The following is a 17,797-nucleotide window of genomic DNA, read 5'->3' as shown; positions in this document are numbered from 1 at the left end:
CGCCATGGCTGGGGATAGCCCTAGGGGCACCTCAGGCCTTGGTTTCCCATGTCTCACCTGGTGCCTGGCCCCTGAGGCTCAGCACAGGTGACCCCCCCCGCCCCAGCACTCATACCACCTGCACCCCCAGGTCTCCCATCCCAGCCTTGGTCACGCCCAGTGCTGCTTAGGGGGAAGCACCAGGCGCCTAGCCAGAGGCAGGACGCGCCCCACGCTTAGCAGCAGGCCCCTTTCTCCACATCTCCCGTGGGGTGGCTGGGCCCCACATCCCCACCCCCAGCCCCGCTCTCTGACTCCGCACCACCCCAATCCCACTGCCCAGTCCTTGCTTCACATTTGCATAGCAAAGGTCAAGTGGGCGCGGAGCTGCGAGAGCAGCCAGTGTTTGCTCAGAGGGAGGCAGTCTGGGCCCCCCGAGCGGGCCTGCTCCCTTCTGGCTCCTCTCCGGGGACAAGCACATGGCTCAGCACCTCAAGGACCTGCTGCCAGCAGACCTGCCTCCCAGCTTGCTTTTGGCGGGGGGAGGAGGCGTCATTGGAGGAACAGCTCCTCCCCCACGCCCTCCCCAGCTGGCATTCAGCAGCTCCCATTCCACCCCAGGCACGAGAACAGGTGCTTTTTTCTCTCTTGCATTGACCCCCCCAGCACTGGGGCGAGATTGGCCCTGCAGGCCCCTTCTGAGCCCCCAGCACAATCCATCGGCAGGGAGAAGGGGGTGACTCCTGCTGGGAGACCCGGAAAGGACCAAGCCCAGAGCTTTTTGGCTTCTGAGCCAAAATGAAGTATGGAGATTCTTGGGAGCAAGGTGGACGGGGGTGGGATTCTAGGCCCAGAGAGAAGGGGGCTGCTTGGGGGGTTGAATTTGGAGGGCCGGGGACTGTGTGCAGAGGGGAAATGCCCCCCCCAACCCCAAACACCTGAACCTTTTGCACTGAGCCCCTTTGAGGAAATGATGCAGAAAAATATGGGGGGAGGAATTGACCCAGATTCAGGTTTAATCTCAACCCACACCTCTCCCAGGGGGCAGGATTCCAGCAGGAATTAGCAGATCCCATCCCCCATGCACTGAGACACCCCCCCCCATGATCACTGTGGGCACCTTTGCATAATCAGCCCCCTTCCCCATCATTTGCTGTCTGGCCCCTGCCCCAACCAAAACCAAGCAAGGCCTTACTCATGAGAGGAATTGGTCCTCTGGCGAGCAGCCCCTCTGGCCTCTGTCCCCATGACCCAGCGCCATCCCCCAGGAGATAGGCAGGGCTGCTAAGGGGGGAGGCTGTTTCATTGCCCACAGGCCCAGCTAGTGCTGGGAGGGCAGGGGAGGCTGAGTTGTACAGGAATTGGGATAAGAGAGGCAGAACCTCTCCTGCCCCCACTGCCCCATCTTCCCCTTTTCCCAGCGCCCCCCATTCACCTGGTTCTGCCCAAGCCCCCTGCACTGCTGCAGTCTCATCCCTCCCCATATCACCCCCCCACACACCCCAGCCTGCCCATTTCAGCCCCTCCCCCATGCTGTCAGCCTGGCACAACCCAGACCTTCCTTCATGTCACTGTGACGGGGCTGCCCTGTGGGAACTGGGCTGAGAACTCCCCAGACTCATCTCCCGCGTGAGCGGCCGCACACCAAGCGCTATGGTCAGGCGCTGGGTTCGAGCAGGCGATCCAGAGGTGGAAGGGTCCATTCTCCCCCCAGCATCTCCCAGGTTTGGGTTCTGGCCAGCTCCCATCTGTCCCCCGGTTCCCTGTGGGGGGGCTGGGGGGGCGTACAGGTATTTGGAGACACAGATATGGCTGAGCTGGTGTGGGCTGCCCCCTAGTGTCCCAGCAGAACCATGCAAGAGACTGGCCGGCAGCTGGAGGTAGTGGGCCCTGCATGGCCCTGGCCCGCCAGCACCCGGAGCTGAGCCAAAGGGGGCAAAGGGGGCAGAAGCAAGACGGGTTCAATCTCCGTGGCTGGGATCCCCACACAGAGCCAGGCCCGGCATGGTGGGGCAGGATTCTCCCCTCCAGGCCCTACCCCCACCCTGCTGTCAGGGTGCCCTGGAGGCCATGAGGGACCAGCACACATGCAGGGACCTAGCCCAGGATTGCTGCCCTGTAGTGCATGCATGGCCCCCTGCTGAGCGTGTGTCACCGGGGGAAAGGCAGAGCGGGGCCCTGGGGCTGGGAGCTGCGGTGCCCACTCAAGGCTCCTGACACCGGTGCCACAGACCTCAGGGATCCCTGCCCTGCTGCAGAGAGACCCTGGTTTCCTGCTTGGGCCCCTCCGGTTACACAACAGGGCAAGACCAAGAGCTCCCCCAGCCCTGTCCCCTAGGCCGTGGGGTGGCTGTGGCTGTCCCAGGTGAGAGGTACGTTTCAGTCGGATACAGACTAAAAGGGGACGCCGGATAAGGACCCCCCCCTTCCTAACCCTGAGCCCACCACAGATGCTTTCCTCCCTGTCCCAACCCGCCCTGACGATGGGACAGCTGAGCACTGTGCCAATGGGTCTGTCTACACTGCAGTCACACCTCCGCGGCTGGCCCGGGCCAGCTGACTCAAGCTCGTGGAGCTCAGGTTAAGGAGCTGTTTTATTGTGGTAAAGACATTCAGGCTGGAGCCTGGACTCTGGGACCCTGCGGGGGTGGGGTGGGGGGGAAGGTTAAACAGGCCCTTGTCCCAAGCCCTCCCCAGCCCAAGCCTGCTGACAACTGCAGTGTAGACAGGCCCTGAAGCTTCCCGCTGGGTTTGCAGTAAACAAGGCTGATTGCTGCAGACAGGCCCGGCAGGAGCTGATGTGCTCAGATACTTCCCCGAGGAAGGACCCAGCCCCAAGGGGCATGCTCCAGCCAGGACCTTTACACTTGTTTACAAGCAAAATTCTTCCACCACCTCCACCTATTTCCCCCTCCCCGTGCCCACCCCACCCCCCAACTGCCTGCTGTGGAAAGAACAAAACAGACTCCCACCTGCCCCTAGTCTTATCTGGTGTGCGGTTTATTTACAGGGGAAGTTAATTTATTACACCCCCACCCAGGCCAGGCTCAGGGCAGCTAACTGTAACAGAACAGCTTGGGATGTTTCCATCCCAACATGGGCAAGTCCCAACTCCACTCTAGGCTGGGAATCCCTGAATACTGGGGCTGTCTCTTCCCATTGAGATGGCAATCCACCCTCTCCCTAGAATATCTGCGAGTGCTGTTCATGGTCTCTGTGGCCAGGCATGCCCATCATATTAGCATGGAGACCAGGGGACCTACAGAAAGGGGAGAGGGTATTGAGCTGGCAGGGTACCAGTACCAGTCAAATTGTTTGAAACGGTGGTAAAGAACAGAGTTATCAGTCACACAGATGAACATGATTTGTTGGGGAAGAGTCAACATGGCTTTTGTAAAGGGAAATCATGCCTCACCAATCTCCTAGAATTCTCTGGGAAGAGAAGAGGTCAACAAACATGTGGACAAAGGTGATCCAGTGGATATAGTGTACTTGGCCTTTCAGAAATCTCTGATAAGGTCCCTCATCACAGGCTCTTAAGCAAAGTAAGCAGTCATGGGATAAGAGGGAAGGTCCTCTCATGGTTCAGTAACTGGTTAAAAGATAGGAAACAAAGGGTAGGAATAAATGGCCAGTTTTCACAGCAGAGAGAGATAGTCGAGTCTCCCATGGAGCGGTACTGGGATCAGTGCTGTTCGACAGATTCATAAATGAGCTGGAGAAAGGGGTGAACAGTGAAATGGCAAAGTTTGCAGATACATAATTAGTTATGCCCAAAGCAGACTGCAAAGGGGATTTCACAAAACTGGGTCACTGGGCAAGAAAATGCCAGATGAAATTTGATGTAGATAAATGCGAAGTAATGCACATTAGAAAACACAATCACAATTATCCATATGAAGTGATGGGGTCTAAATTAGCTGTTAGCATTCAGGAACGAGATCTTGGAGTCGCTGTGGATAGTTCTCTGAAAGCATCTGCTCAGTGTGCAGCGGCCGTCAGAAAGGTGAATAGAATGTTAGGAACCGTTAGGAGAGGGATAGATAACAAGACAGGAAATACCATAATGATAGTATATAAACCCCTCGTACACCCACAGCTTGAATACTGCCTGCAGTGCTGGTTGCCCCATCTCAAAGAAGACATATTAGAAGTGACAGAAGTGCTGAGAAGGGCAACAAAAATGCTTAGGGGAATGGAACAATTTCCATCTCAGGTAAGATGAAAAGGACTGAGACCGTCCAGCTTGGAAACGTGATGACTGAGGGGGGAGATGAGGGAGGCCTGTAAAATCATGACTGGTTTGGAAACGGTGACTCGGGACGTGTTATTTACCCCTCCACCTAACACACGAAGCAGGGGCCACCCGATGAAATTAACGGGCAGCAGGTTTAAAACAAACAAAAGGAAGTTCTGCTTCACACAGCGCACAGTCACCGGTGGAACTGCTTGCCAGGGGATGGTGTGAGGGCCAAAAGTATAAAAATATGGAGATCAGTTCATGGAGGACGGGGCCATCAATGACTATAAGCCGAGATGGGCAGGGAACCTTGCCCGATGCTCTGAGTGTCCCTACACCTCTGACTGCCGGAAGCTGGGAATGGGCGACAGGGGGTGGATCACTCCATAATTGCCCTGTTCTGTTCACTCCCTCTGGGGCACCCAGCACCTGCTGTGGGCAGACAGGACGCTGGGTGGATGGACCATTGGTCTGAGCCAGTCTGGCTATGCCAAGGTTTTGGGTGCAGAAGTGGGGCGGGGGGGCAGAGGTGGAATTGTGGGGGGGACGACAAGGTGACAGGACTACGAGGAGGTTGGTCCCTGTGGGGCAGAGAGGGGGACCAGAGCCGGGGGGGGGAAGCAGAAGGGGGCAGATGCACAGTAGGGCGTGGGGGGCAGTTAGGGTGTGGAAGCAGCTCTGGAAGTGGGGGGGTCAATTCCGGTGGGGGAGTCAGGCTGTGGAAACAGCCCTCCCCGCACGTGCTCAGTGCCTGTGTGTGTGTGTAAAACCACGTGGTTCAGCTTCCACGCCTCCGTTTTAATGAATGGAGCCTGCCCTATCAGGGCGCATGCGCCCTCCCCCTCCCCGCCCTCCTCGGGGGAGGCTCCGCCCCTCCGACCGGGCCGCCAGCCAATAGCAGCGGCGGCTTTCGCAGTGTTGTGGGCACGTGGGAAGCCGGGTGTTGTGGTTGCGGTGGCCGGCCCCGCCCGGGCGGGCTCTTATCGCTCATGTTGTCGGGCCCGCCCGCGTCTTTCTCCTTCGTCCTGCCGCCCCCGGGCTCAGCGGCGCGGGTGTCATCAGCGCGGGCCATGCCGCTGGTGCGCTACCGGAAGGTGGTGATCCTGGGGTACCGCTCCGTGGGTGAGTGCGGCGGGGCGGGGCTCCCCTGCAGGAGCGGGGGGAGGGTGCACGGAGCCGGCGGGGTGGGGCGCAGAGTGCATGCGGGGTCTGGGGCGGGGGGGTCTGGGGCATGGGGAGGGGTGATGCACTGGGGGCTCTGCACTGAGCAGGTGGGGGTCTGCTGGGGGGGCGCGGCTCCTGTGAGGAGGGGACGGGCCCGGCTGCGCTGCGGGTTTCCTGTTGCTTCCCGGCCCAGCTGCCGCACGCTTCGAGCTGCCCCGCAGCTTCTGCGGGGGGGTCCTTCCCACCTGCCCCCAGGCGCGCCCCAGGGCGGGGGGGTTATGGCCACGTTCTGGGGTGTGCAGCCCCGTGTGTCTCTGCTGGACCCCCCCCCCAGCTCCGACCCCAGAGGGGCTGCGGGGAAAGGTCATGCGGGGTCAGTTTGCCATTGAGCCACATGGCAGGGGAGGGGAGGGAGCAAATGACCTGGAGTCAGACTCGTTTCCTTAGATCTCATTTATCACTTTCAGGTGTTTGTGTGTGCGGGTGTCCAGCCAGGGGGTCTGCCCACGCAGGGGTGTGTGTGTGTGTGTGTGACGTTTTCCCTCCACTCCCCTGAGGGGCCATGGCAGAATGGGGTCTGGGCAGGTGGGTTCGAATCCCTCTGATCAGCTGTTGTCTAAAAACACCCACCCGTGGGGCTGATCCCCGCACCACAGCAGAAAGGCTGCCGTTGGCCTGGGCGCGCATTTGGACATCCCCTGTGAACCTGGACAGGGTTGTGAACTTGGCAGGCCTCGCCCGGCTGTCTCTGTGGGTGGCTCGTAGCAGCGGACAAAGCAGTCTTTAAGGGTATGTCCTCGCTGCAGTCAGACACCCAGGTGGCTGGCCCGTGCTGGGCTGACTCGGGCAAAGGGGCTTGTTTAGTTGTGGTGCAGCTGTTTGGGCTCAGGCTGGAGCCCTGGGCTCTAGACCCTGGTTCACACTGCAATTAAATAGCTTCTTGGCCCTAGTCAGCGGGCATGGACCATCTCCAGGTGTCTGACTGCAGTGTAGACGTACATTAAGAGACTTGCGGCATTCACAACAACGAGGTTTCAAATCTCTTCCCTCCAGGTAAAACTTCCCTGGCTCATCAGTTCGTTGATGGGGAATTCCTGGAGTGCTACGACCCTACAGTGGAAAGCAGTGAGTGCAGGGCCCTTGGAGGCCTGATTAAATCCGTAGTGGGCATCTCTACCTTGGGGATTGTAGTTGTCTTCACACGTTATTTATCCCCCTAGTGTCTAGAGGCCTCACCAAAACCAGTCTCCATTGGAGGTGCTGTGGAGTTCCCCCGCCCCATTGTTTAAAGATGGGGTGGGGGGGCACTGAAAAAGGACGGGATGGGAGGAGACTTGGCAAAGTGATGTGGCAGAGTCAGGGGCAGAACTGATCCGCTCGACCAGGCTACAAGATCCATGTGTTGCTGTTCTTGGATGGGACTAGGAATGTCCGGTGTCCATGCTACAACTCGCACATGTGTTAAAACAAACACCAGCCAGGACGCCAGCCGTTGGGGAGGGAATGTGGGGAGAAGGTGGCTTCCCTGCCTGGAATCCAGAGCCTTCTGCGGGGGGCAGGGAGGAGCCCGGGGCCAGGTATCCATCAGGACTCTGTCCCCGGCTCCCTAAAGCGATCGGTTAGTTTCTTTTGCCTAGTATGAATGGAAACCACTTGAGCTCTGCTTGGGGTTTCACTCGAATAGATCTCGACCCAGGGCGAGAATCCAGCTCAAAATAAAAAGACAAGGGGCCTTTAAGCTGAAAGGCCACGTGCTGTGCGTGGGGGGGAGGAGGGGGATGTTTCCTTTTGCTTTTATCGTGACCCCTCCCTCCTTCCTGCCCTGGGCTGTTTCCAGCCCCTTCCTGCTTTTCAGAAGACCTCAGCCCCGCCAAAAGTGAGGCGGTTGGGTGGCCCTTTACTCAGGCTTGCCTGTTGTCAGGAAACACAGCGATTCCTCTGGCTGTTAAGTATGCAGCTAGTCCTGTGTGTGTAATCACAGGAGACCTGCTGGACACGCTCGAGTCACAGGGGGCATCAAACGCCCAGTCCTGCTCCGGTCCTTAGCTTACCACGGAGCCTCCCTGGCCCACCCCGGGTCTGGGGCTGCATCAGGCTTTGGGCTCAAATCCATCATCGACTGAACATCCATGAGGAGGGGGGAGCTGCCAGAGCCTCTGGGGTCCCTTCAGCTCAAATGTCTCCGGGCTTGGCTCTGGTTCTGTTGCGTGGAGCTGGCTGGGCAGGACCGGAGGCCGTGGCCAATGGGAGCTGATTTCAGCTGAGCTCCTGGGTTGGGTGCAGAAGCTTCCAATGTCTTCCCTGCAGCTCCAGGGGCCTCGTCTCCTTCAGCACCCGGAACCCTGGGGCGGGAGGGGACATCCAAGTCCAAAGGACCAGGCCTGTTTGCTGTGGGGCAGTAGTGGACTCGTAAACCAGCCACCAGAGGGCAGCAGGGAGCCGTGGGGCTAAGTGTGGCGGGCCACACCCCATAACTGACTCGTGCGCCGTTGATTCCCTCTAGCCTACAACAAAATGCTGATGGTGGGAAAGGATGAATTTCACCTCCAGCTAGTGGATACTGCAGGGCAGGTAAGGCCTTGGGGCAGCCAGGAGGGACTAGCTATAGCCTTTCCCCTTGGTGCCTTGTCTTAATGGGTCTTCCCTTTCCACCCCCAAAACTGATATGTGATGCAGCCGTCTCTGGGGTGGAACCCATCACCTATCAAGGCAGTAGTTTAGGTCAGGAAGGGGGAAATCATGTCTGATGATTAGAGGGAGTTTAGGGAGGGGGGGATTTGGTCAGGCCCTTCCCCCTCCCTGTTGTGAAAGGTTCATTCACAAAGGAATGAATCTCCAGCAGCAACGCTGTCCCTTAGCATGGTGCTGGGGCAGGAGGGGGCACTCGTGAAACACCTGCTGGGGATCTCCCATCTGCCTGCTGGCCTGACTCGATTCTGCTGCACCTGGGCTGGGCGCCTGTGTCTCAGTGGGGTGGGGTCCCGTAATGAAGGGGGGAGGCGATCTTGTCTGTGTTTTTTCTCACCCAACGCTGTGCCCGGGCTCACCAGGACGAGTACACCATCCTGCCCCCCTCCTTCAGCATCGGGATCCACGGATACCTGCTGGTCTATTCGGTCACCTCACTCAGAAGGTGAGGGCTTTCCCTCCCCCCCCGGGGGGGCGGGGCAGGGGCTTGGCTCCAGCGCGGGGGAGGGGATGTGCCCTGCGGTGGGGCTGGGAGCTTAGTGAGCCCCCACACTGCAATCAGCCCTGTGTCCTGGGCCATGACTCCGGATCAGAGTGGGGGCTGTTCTCCCAACTGTCCCAGCAAACTGCCTCTGGGGTAGCGGGTCTGGAGGGGGCCTTCCAGGCTCATGTGTCATCACCAGCAGTACAGCGGCTGGGCTCCCCCCCCAGGGTTGTGCCCCCCAGTTGTGGTGGAGCTGCTGGCCAGGCTAATCGATGACAGTGATCCTAGGCCCGGCTCGGCCAGCTCCAGGCTGCGATCCAGCCAGCTCTGAGGGCGATTGGGCCCACCCTGGCTCCACCCGGGGATAGGCAGAGTGCAGAGGGGCCAGGTTGGCAGTCACTTCTTGGAGCAGAACCTGCCCAGCCCCGGTGTTGGCCCCGGATCCTGTCATCAGGGTTGCTTGGCCATTCTGGGCCACGCATGGTGGCGGAGCAGCGCGGCTGCTGCTCCCTGGCTTCTCCTTAGAGACCGCTCCCCATCTCCCCTCTGCAGCTTCCAGGTGGTTAAGACCCTTCACAACAGGCTGTACGAAAGCAGAGGGAAAACCCGGTAAGAGTTCCCCACCCCTGTCAGGGGCCCGGTCTGTCCCAACAAGGGGGCTCTCGGGGAGAGGCTGGGTCTGCAGCTGCACTGGATGGATCTACTCTATCCCCAGCCGTTGGATTCCAAATGGGGCGTGTGCCTGCATCTCAACCTACCGAGGCTGTGGATGCTAACTGGGCCCTTTGACTGAACGGGCCGTGGCCTTGGGGGGCCTCCCCAGGCAGGGCTGGACACCTGGCCTGCTGGGTGTGCATGGGCCATGGCCCAATGGAGTTGGGGAGGCGGGGGCCGGAGGTGGCCAGATGCCACCAGCTCACTCTGCTCTTCTGACCTTTCCTCCCTCTGCAGGATGCCGGTGGTGCTGGTCGGGAACAAGGCCGACCTCTCCTTGGAGAGGTAAGAAGTGGCTCTGGTGTTGCGAGGCCCGGTGGTCTGTCACCCATTCCTCCCTGCATCCCACCTCCCTAGAGCTCCCTTCTGAGCTCCAGCCCGCTGCCCCTCCCTCTGCTCACGCGGTCGCGTTTCTGTGGGGTGGGCAGCTCTGGTCTAAGGGATCTTCGCTCCTCATCCAGCTCCCATTCAACCCCCTGTCATGTCTCTAGTCGGGAGGTGAAGACAGACGAGGGCAAGAGGCTGGCGGATTCCTGGGGGGCTGTGTTCCTGGAGTCGTCGGCCAAAGAGAACCAGGTCTGGTATATTTCAGCTCGTGGTCCTGATTCTCTCAGTGGCGCAGGGGGGAGTGAGATGCTGAATTGCCCCGGGAGCCTACAGCCCGTCTCTGCAGCATCTCCTGGTATCTCCAGACTTGAGAGGTGGGGGGAGAATCTGCCCCTTCCAACAGAGCTGAGGGGTTGTGGGGCGGGGAGGGGGCTGCACAGAGGGGTAAGGTCCATGCAGTGCAGAGACAGGAGTGACTGGATTCCCTGGTAGCGCAGCCTGGTGTAGCTCTGCAGCTGCTGCCAAAATAGAGGCGCTCCGGGGGGGGCGGGGGGGGCAGCAGATGCTGGGGACCGAGAGCCCCATGCGAAGCACTGGGCGGGTGGATTCCTTCAGGACTCCCCCAAGGGGGTGCCCCAATTATCCCATCCTAGCCCTCCCGGCTGTCTCTCAAGCACCCCTCCCCGGCTCCGTCCCCGCAGATGACCCGGGGAATCTTCACCAAGATCATAGAGGAGATCGACCGGGTGGACAACTCCTACGGCACCGAGCGCAGCTGCCTCCTGATGTGAGCGCTGTTGCCTCAAGCTTCCTCGTCGGAGGCGGCACTGGGGGGCGGGGACAGGGGCAGGGAGGGTGGCCACCTCCCCGCCTCTACCTAGAAGTTTCCTTGCAGCCCCGGGACTGGTGGAATCCAGGGCTAGACACCACCAGAGCCACCTGGCCTGGCGTTGTTACGGGTAACCCACAACCACACTGTACCTCTCTGCCTGGCCCCGCCGGGTCTCCCTGGGGGGCAGGGCCTGTGTTTGCACATTCCCAGCCTGGAAGCAATCTGTGTGTATCGGGCACTCTGCGTTTATAGAAGAGGCTCTTCTTACCAAATGTATTTATGTTTTTTGGGGGGGGGCTTTGGATATTTATAGCCGATGTCTAAGCCTGCACCCACATGTTTACAGCAGTCTCTGCCCCAGTCCCCAGCATGGGCTCAGTTCCCCTTGGCTGGGCCTCCGGGGCAGACTGGGACTCCCCTTTTTTTTTCTTTTTTTTTTCCTACCGCTGCTGGCACTGGAATCAGTTTTCCAGCCCTTCCAAGACCCGGTCTGGTCTCCATTCGGCTGTGCCGGCGGCAGCCGAACCCTGATCTGGCCAGGATTCCACCCACCCTCCTGCCTCACCATCTGTTGCCTTAGTTCTCCTTAAAACCAAGAAACTGTTGTGAATTTTGGGCGGCAAAGGGAATGTTAATGTGGATTCTTTTCTGGTGTGGGAGTTTCTTCCCCAAGCCCTGTTGGAAGGGCAGCACTCATGGGTGGGAGCTGGGGGTGGGGTTGGCTGGATCAATTAAACTTTGTTTCATATGCAAAACGAATTTCCTGGAGTCTTTGTGCTCAAGGTCTGAGAGAGAGAATGGGGAGCATCTGCCGAAGCTGGGCAGCACTCTGAGACCGGGGTGCTGTATATTAAAACCTTAGAGTAGGCAGGGGAGGGGGAATAATTGGTGGTGTTTGTCACCCACCATCTCAGAGCAGCTGCAAAAAAGATGAGCAACGAAATGGTGTTATCATTAGGTTTCAGAGTCAACATTCACTGGGCCTGGATTAACACTCTGCATGCACGTAGCCCTGTCAGCAGATCTTAGTGTTTTGGAAGAACTGAGCCAGCCCTGAGAGGGGTAGGTCAGAATTATTTCTGGTTTGGGGGAAGCTGAGTTAGAAGGAGTAAGTGACCTGCTGGGGAACACGCTGCCTAGGTTGGAACCCAGGTGTCCTAGGACCCCCTGCTCTGCCTCAGCTTGTCTGAAGCATGAAGGGAAGGCTTGGTTCTCCCGCAGGGCTGGGGCAAGCTGCAAAGGAGCAAGCAGAGCCTTTGCTGTGGGGGGCACCTAGTCTCTGCACTGCTAAAGAGGGGCTGGACAGCGACACCAGCTCTGGGTCTCACAGGATTGGCCCCGTTCATCCTGGTTGCTTTTTGCTGTGACTCTTTGTGAGGGGGGCTCGAGGGTCTCTGGCTCTGTGGGTTGCAGATGCTGGTGTAGACAGTGCCCTGCTGGCTGCACAGAAACCCCCCCCACTTGTGTGGTGCGCTGGGAGATGGGGGTAGGGGAACAGGAACTAGGAAATAAAGGTTCAAAAGGTGAAAGCAATTGCCTGGACTGTTCCTAGGTTAACTAGCCCCATAAATGTGTGGGGAGGGGCCTGCCCCAGCCCAGAGAGGGCCAGGCTCTGGGCAGGGTGCATGGGGGTGGATCCCATTGCCAGGAACTGAGAGGTGTTGAAGGGGTGCAGAGGAGGAGTGGGGAGGGAGGGTAGACAGTTCCTGCGGAGGGGACAATCCCTTAGTGGTGGTCCAAGCACTGCACATCTCCATAGCTAATTACCCTGATCCCGTTGTGAGCAAAGAGGCAGTAACGGAGGGCCCCTGCCTGGGAAATCTGTGTGACTGGTTGCCCCCCTGTCTTGCTGAGCCAGGCTATTAGTGTACACTGGCAGTCTGAGGGGTGGGTCCAGTCTCAGGTGCCTCACACCCATGTCTCTGCAGGGTTGTGGCAGCCATGGCGTGGAGGCTGCCTGAAGGGTCCACAGGAAGACTGAGCTCTTTCACCGTCCATTGTCTCTGTTAATAGCCCATTAGCCCTGTCTGGCTCCTCCATTGTTGTACCGGAAGGGCTAGGTGGGGGTGATGCCCAAAGTAACCCAGGTACATAGTTAACGTTCCTAACTTTAGCTACAGAAATGATACAGACACACACACTGGATGATCGCATGCAGTAAATCAGAACCTTGCCACTGATACCTCACATGGGCTATCTGGCCTAGAGTACATCTCACTTATGTCAGATCCATCGTCTAAGCATATTTTCATAAAGAATATGGACTGAAATGTCTCAACCTGGTGTGAGATTATTGGAAGCAAAGAGGCCTACAGCCAGTGCACGGCTGCCCTCTACAGGGAGAGGGACCAGCCTAGGGCAATAGGAGCAGATGCTGGACTGGTGTTGGGGGGACGGGGGTGAAGCCTCTCCTGCCCCCCCAGAGCTGCTGTTTGTGTTCTGGCTGGAACTAAACTGCTGATGGCCGTGGTAGGGTTTGGCTGCTGTGAGCAAGGGGCCCTCTGGGAATCGGCATCGGGAGGCTCCCCGGGTGAATGTCCCAGGGCACTGGGATCTGATGGCGGCAGCAGGGTTCTATACCTGGCTCCTGCGGGCATCACTCCCACACTGTGTGCCTCAGTTTCCTTTCTTGTTGGATCGGGCAAGTCCCCGTCTCCCACAGCACAGGGAGGTGTAACTCATTCCTGCCTGGGAAGAGCTCTGCCCTTCTGAGCTGCGGTGAACACGTCTGTATTTTAAAAAGTAAAACAGCTTTCTGCTGACCTGGCCAAATTCCCGCTGGAGCAGCCACTGTCCCGTTCCCTTTAAAATTCCTCAGAAGAGGGATCTTCCTCCTAAACGTTGCTGTACAGGTGTTAAACAGCTTCTGCACTCCACCCCAGCTGTGGCTGCATCTTAGGGGTGGGTTGTTCAACCGCTATTGTGCTGCACCCAGAGGTGGGTGAAGCGGGGATGGCGGATCATCTCTGTTAGGAATAGCCTGCTGGCTGTGCCCATTCCCCCAGGACCGTTGTCCGTGTTCGGAGCTGGCTTCCAGAACCAGCTGCACCGTGAGCAGATCACATGTTGGAAGGCTCTCCCTCCTCGGTTCCTGGGGGCTGGGACCTGGATCCCCCCGGAGAGTGAGCATTTAGCTAAAGGGATGTGGGGCGCAGGCCTCTCAAACAGCTGAGCGAGGGAATTCGGCATGGAAACTCTGCCCTCTCATGGCTGACCTGTAGCTGTTCACCCTCGTATCTGGGCTGTTAGGGGCCGATCCTGTTTGTGTTATGCTGCTGAGCCCTCCAGCGGCAAGAGGGGAGAAAGGAAAAACTCATCATGGAGGGGGAACCGGGCACAGAGAGAGGCACAGAGGCATCAAACAAGAAGTCTGGGTCAATGTTCCTTCTAATATTTGACAGGCCGTGTGCGCAAAAATTTTCTTCTGTGCAAATTGTTGTGTGTGCAGGGTTTCGCCGTGTGCGCGGGGTTGAGGATCTCTGTGCGCCCAGCTTAGAGGGAACAGTGGTCTGGGGTAGGGCTTTTTGAACCCAGGTGGCCTGACCCTGGACACTGGGGAGGGATAGCTCAGTGGTTTGAGCATTGGCCTGCTAAACCCAGGGTTGTGAGTTCAGTCCTTGAGGGGGCCATTTAGGAATCGGTGGCAAAAATTGGGGATTGGTCCAGCTTTGAGCAGAGGGTTGGACTAGATGACCTCCTGAGGGTCCCTTCCAACCCTGAGATTCTATGATTCTATGACCCCCAGCCCACAAGGACATCTCGCCTGCTAGAGCTCTGGCGTGGGGTGACGTCTCGAGGGGTGGCATGGGGCAGGGACTCATGTGAGGGTTTCAGGCCTGTGCTAGGCGCTCTGTTAAAGCAGCAGAGTTAACGTGCCACAGGAGGGCAGGGGTAAGATGGGACGTGGCTCAGCCCGAGAGCCGGTGGGGCGGGCAATGCTGTGGCATCAGCAGCCCCACCTGGGTTGTCGCTGACCAATGTGCCTGGGCAATTCGCTCTGCAAAGCGGGAGCCATGGACTCGAGCCCCAGGGGGCTGCGTGGATGCGGCCGTGAACGCAGCACAAGTAAGAGACGGGCTTTGCACTAGTGCGGCTCACCCTGGTGCAAGCTTGATTTTGCGCCAGTCTAGACAAGGTCTTGGAAGCAGCTGCCCAGGCTTGGGCAGGACGGGGCCCTGATGCTGGGCAAGGCCTCCGGGTGCTGCTGCAACTCAAGTGCTGCCAACAGCTTCTTGCGCTGTGCGCCGCTCCACTAGGCTATGGGAACAGCCCCCTTTGTTGCAAGGTCAGCTCCACGTCCCAGCCACTCCTCAGTGCCACAGGCCTCTGCAAATCCTGTGCTGTAGAGTGGGGAGGAGGCTTTTCCCCCGGGGAGCTTGGTGCCTTCCTGCCTCTATTTCCTTTGGAAACACCCCCTCTCTGTGCATTGCAGCGCAGCTGGGCTGGAAAACGGGGCTCACACTAAGCTGCCTGCTGGGACAGGTGAGAGAATCTGGTCAAAAAGTGTTGTGAGATCGGTGCAAGGAAACTACCTGGGATGAAAAAAACGTCAAGGGTAACACACTGACAAGTCATAAAAGGTTAGTCAGTGCGAAAAAAGCCTGTGGAACTCATTGCCACAGGATCCCAAGGCCAGGAGCTTAGCTGGATTCAAAATCCATCTTGGGCGTTTAGAGGGTTAATAGGAACAAGCTACAGTTAGGCTAGCTAGGAAGAGCTTTTTTGTACCCCTGGAGGTTTCATGGTGTTAACTAATAATGCAGGCCTGTTCCTTCTTGGAGACAGGACCCCTGGAGCAACTCATCACACAGAGTTTCTGCACCAGAGCCGCTGGCTTTCTTGGCCATGCAAAATTGTCATGGAAATGAACCAGCCCGCATTTAGTCGCCTCAGACCCCTCCTCTAGGGCAGGAGGGGTCTAACGGGGGAGGGGGTTGTTTTACTTCCCCAGGTGAGGCAACCGGGGGAGGAGAAATTTGTGGGAGGTTGGACGGAGGGAGGAAGGTGCTGGGCACTACGCAGCCTTGTGAATAGCTGACATTGTTTGAGGGTGGGTGGGGGCATCACTCCTGTTTTGCAGATGCAAAAATGGAGGCACAGAGGGGGTCAGGGGCTCACCCAAGGTGATGCAGTGAGTCAATGGCAAAGCTAGGGATGGAACCCAGGAGTCCTGGCCAGTCTGCTGCTGTAACCCCTCCCCCAAGCTGGAAATGGAAGGCCGGGGTCCTGCTTCCAAGGCCTCCCTCTCTGGCAGCTGAACTCTGCTCCCCTGCTCAAGCTGGGACTAGAACCCAGAGGTCCTGGTTCCCACTCTGACCCCCCCGGGTCAGGAAAGCGGGGAGCTGTGTATTAACAGCCCCCTCCCTGGGCACAGCTGGGGGCCTCCCAGCAGAAGCTGTCCCAATGGGGCTGTGGGGAGGAGAGCCAGAGCCCATGGGTGGGAGATGATCACACGGGAGCCTGCCTGCAGTAGAACAGGGGAGCTGGGTGGGGGGGCGGATCAGATGCTCCATTGGGGCAGCAACACAGCGGGCAGCCATGGATGGTGGAAGCCAGGGTCTCATCCCCAGTAGGACCAGGGTGCCAGGCCGCTGGGATCCACTCCTGGGGCTGGAAATCCCAGTGCCACAGGATCGGCAGATGGAGGCTGTGCTAATCCCACTCTGCAGAGCCCAGGAGGCTGGCGGGGAGAGGGGAGCTGGCTGCAGGCGCTAATCCGGGCCCTGGCTGCGGCTCAGGGCAGCTCCCTGCTCAGCCCCGGGCCTGCGGCTCTCCCTGACCCCTGAGCTCTAGTGCTCTGTGTTTGCTTTTCCCTGGGTCTCTCGGTGCTAACCACGGCTCTGTCCACGTGTCCGTCTGTGGCCAAGTGGAAAGTCCCAGGCTGAGCCCTTAAGCTGGGCTTCTGCTCTCGGGAGCGATTTACTCTGCGTTTTATTGGTAGTGACTCTCAGACTGGTTGGATTGTCCCTGATCATTTCAGCCACTGTCTGTCTGTTCAGCCAGGGCTTGAACTGGGCCAGTGCATGCCTGCACCGTGGATCAGCGCCTTTCCCAAACTGCCCATGTTCTCCACAATCTCAGCTTTCGTTTATGAGCTTTCTAGCCCTCGTGGCTCCCCTGGGAACTGTGATTCAGGTGTAGTGGGGCAGCAATGGCTGCTTGAGTTTGCAGAGAGCCTGAAACCCTAGCTGTGAACTGCACTGTTCAACCCAGTCCCTGCTCACTCCAATGTCAAAGATGATCCTTTCAGTATGATTGTTATCTAGCTCACTGCCCCTCTAAGCCTCTGGTGAGTGATTAGGAGCACAATCAGACTACGAGGAACTGCTCAGTCTAGTTTGGGTAACTGCTCAACCTCAGAGAAGGGTAGGGGCTTTGGATACCACCAAACTCTTATGTTTTTCCTCCAGTCAAGCAGGAGCCGTTGGGCATCTGAGCTCACCCTGTGGTGCTAAACACAAGGAGCCCGAGCTGGTGAGAGCGGATCGTACTTGGAACATCTGCACAATCTACTTGGGCCCTTGTTTGGCATCTTAACTTAGTGAAGCTGTTTAGTGGGTGGGGCTTGAAAAAGTATTTACTGTTGTTTCCCCAGTTCAACCCCTACATCCACCCCATCTAATCTGTCTGTCCCACACACCCCTATCTAATCTCTCCTGGCGCCCATCTCCTGGGCTCTGATCTCTCACTCCCTCTGCCATTTCAGTGGGATACAGGATGATACATCACTTCCTGTTTTAAACCACTGCAGAGTGTGGCTGTCAAACAGCTGCCCATTCAACCACAGAGGTGGCTGCATTTCAGTGGTTGATGGAGCAATTCCTATGTACAGCACCAGACCGAGTTTAGGAATTTCCTTCCTATAGGCTTTTCCTTTTCTCCCCCACTCTCTGTTTAAGAACAGATGCAGCTATTGGTGCCCTGACCCAGTGTCAAGCAAAGCCCCAGGGCATGAGGTTAGAAGCATGACTGTTGTGGAAATTGGTTGCAAGAGAAAGTTTGTAGAGCACATTGTAATGTAGGGCAGCAGCCTGCGTTAATGATTAGAGTCCCAGTATTTGGAGTCAGGACTCGGGGGCTCGATTCCTGTCCCTAGGAGGGAGTGGGGTCTAGTGGTTAGTGCAGGGGACTGGGTGCCAGGACTCTGGGTTCTATTCCCAACTCGTCCAGGGAGCGTAGGCAAATCTCTGCTCTGTGCCTCAGTTTCCCCCTCTGTAATATGGGGGTCATGGTGTTTACTTCCCTTGGGACATGCTCTGAGCTCCATGACTGAGAAGCCACTTGAGGAGGGCACAGAACCAGCTGCACTATTACATGCTATTGTAAAACTCCCTTGGCCATCACTGCTCTTGGCTGGGAGAGTTGGGGT

The 17,797-nt window shown here is 58.0% G+C and overlaps 1 protein-coding gene across 4 annotated transcripts; it reads left to right on the top strand.

The window, feature by feature from the left end:
• Positions 1–5,054: 5,054 nt before the first annotated feature.
• On the top strand, positions 5,055–11,346 carry RHEBL1 (RHEB like 1). Of its 4 annotated transcripts, none has more exons than XM_038378505.2 (8): positions 5,055–5,341; positions 6,437–6,508; positions 7,887–7,954; positions 8,434–8,516; positions 9,108–9,164; positions 9,507–9,554; positions 9,761–9,845; positions 10,298–11,346. In XM_038378505.2, the coding sequence occupies exons 1-8, from the start codon at positions 5,209–5,211 to the stop codon at positions 10,385–10,387; spliced, it is 636 nt and encodes a 211-aa protein (XP_038234433.1). In that variant the 5' UTR covers positions 5,055–5,208; the 3' UTR covers positions 10,388–11,346. The 4 variants fall into 4 exon arrangements, with proteins under 4 accessions (XP_038234433.1, XP_038234431.1, XP_043362381.1 ...); XM_038378503.2 differs by having other exon boundaries at positions 5,111–5,341; positions 9,731–9,845; positions 10,298–11,167; XM_043506446.1 differs by lacking the exon at positions 9,108–9,164 and having other exon boundaries at positions 5,161–5,341; positions 9,731–9,845; positions 10,298–11,165.
• Positions 11,347–17,797: the final 6,451 nt, after the last annotated feature.

The sequence above is a fragment of the Dermochelys coriacea genome, chromosome 20 (genome assembly GCF_009764565.3).
Source record: "Dermochelys coriacea isolate rDerCor1 chromosome 20, rDerCor1.pri.v4, whole genome shotgun sequence".
Lineage (NCBI taxonomy): Eukaryota > Metazoa > Chordata > Testudines > Dermochelyidae > Dermochelys > Dermochelys coriacea.
Note: the sequence above shows the minus strand (reverse complement) of the source record. Positions and strands in the feature narration are given on the sequence as shown.

Coding starts and splice junctions, on each gene's coding strand:
- RHEBL1 (XM_038378503.2), top strand. CDS start 5,209: ATGTTGTCGGGCCCGCCCGCGTCTTTCTCCTTCGTCCTGCCGCCCCCG. Junction 7,955..8,433: donor TAGTGGATACTGCAGGGCAG/GTAAGGCCTTGG, acceptor CGGGCTCACCAG/GACGAGTACACCATCCTGCC. Junction 8,517..9,107: donor TCGGTCACCTCACTCAGAAG/GTGAGGGCTTTC, acceptor TCCCCTCTGCAG/CTTCCAGGTGGTTAAGACCC.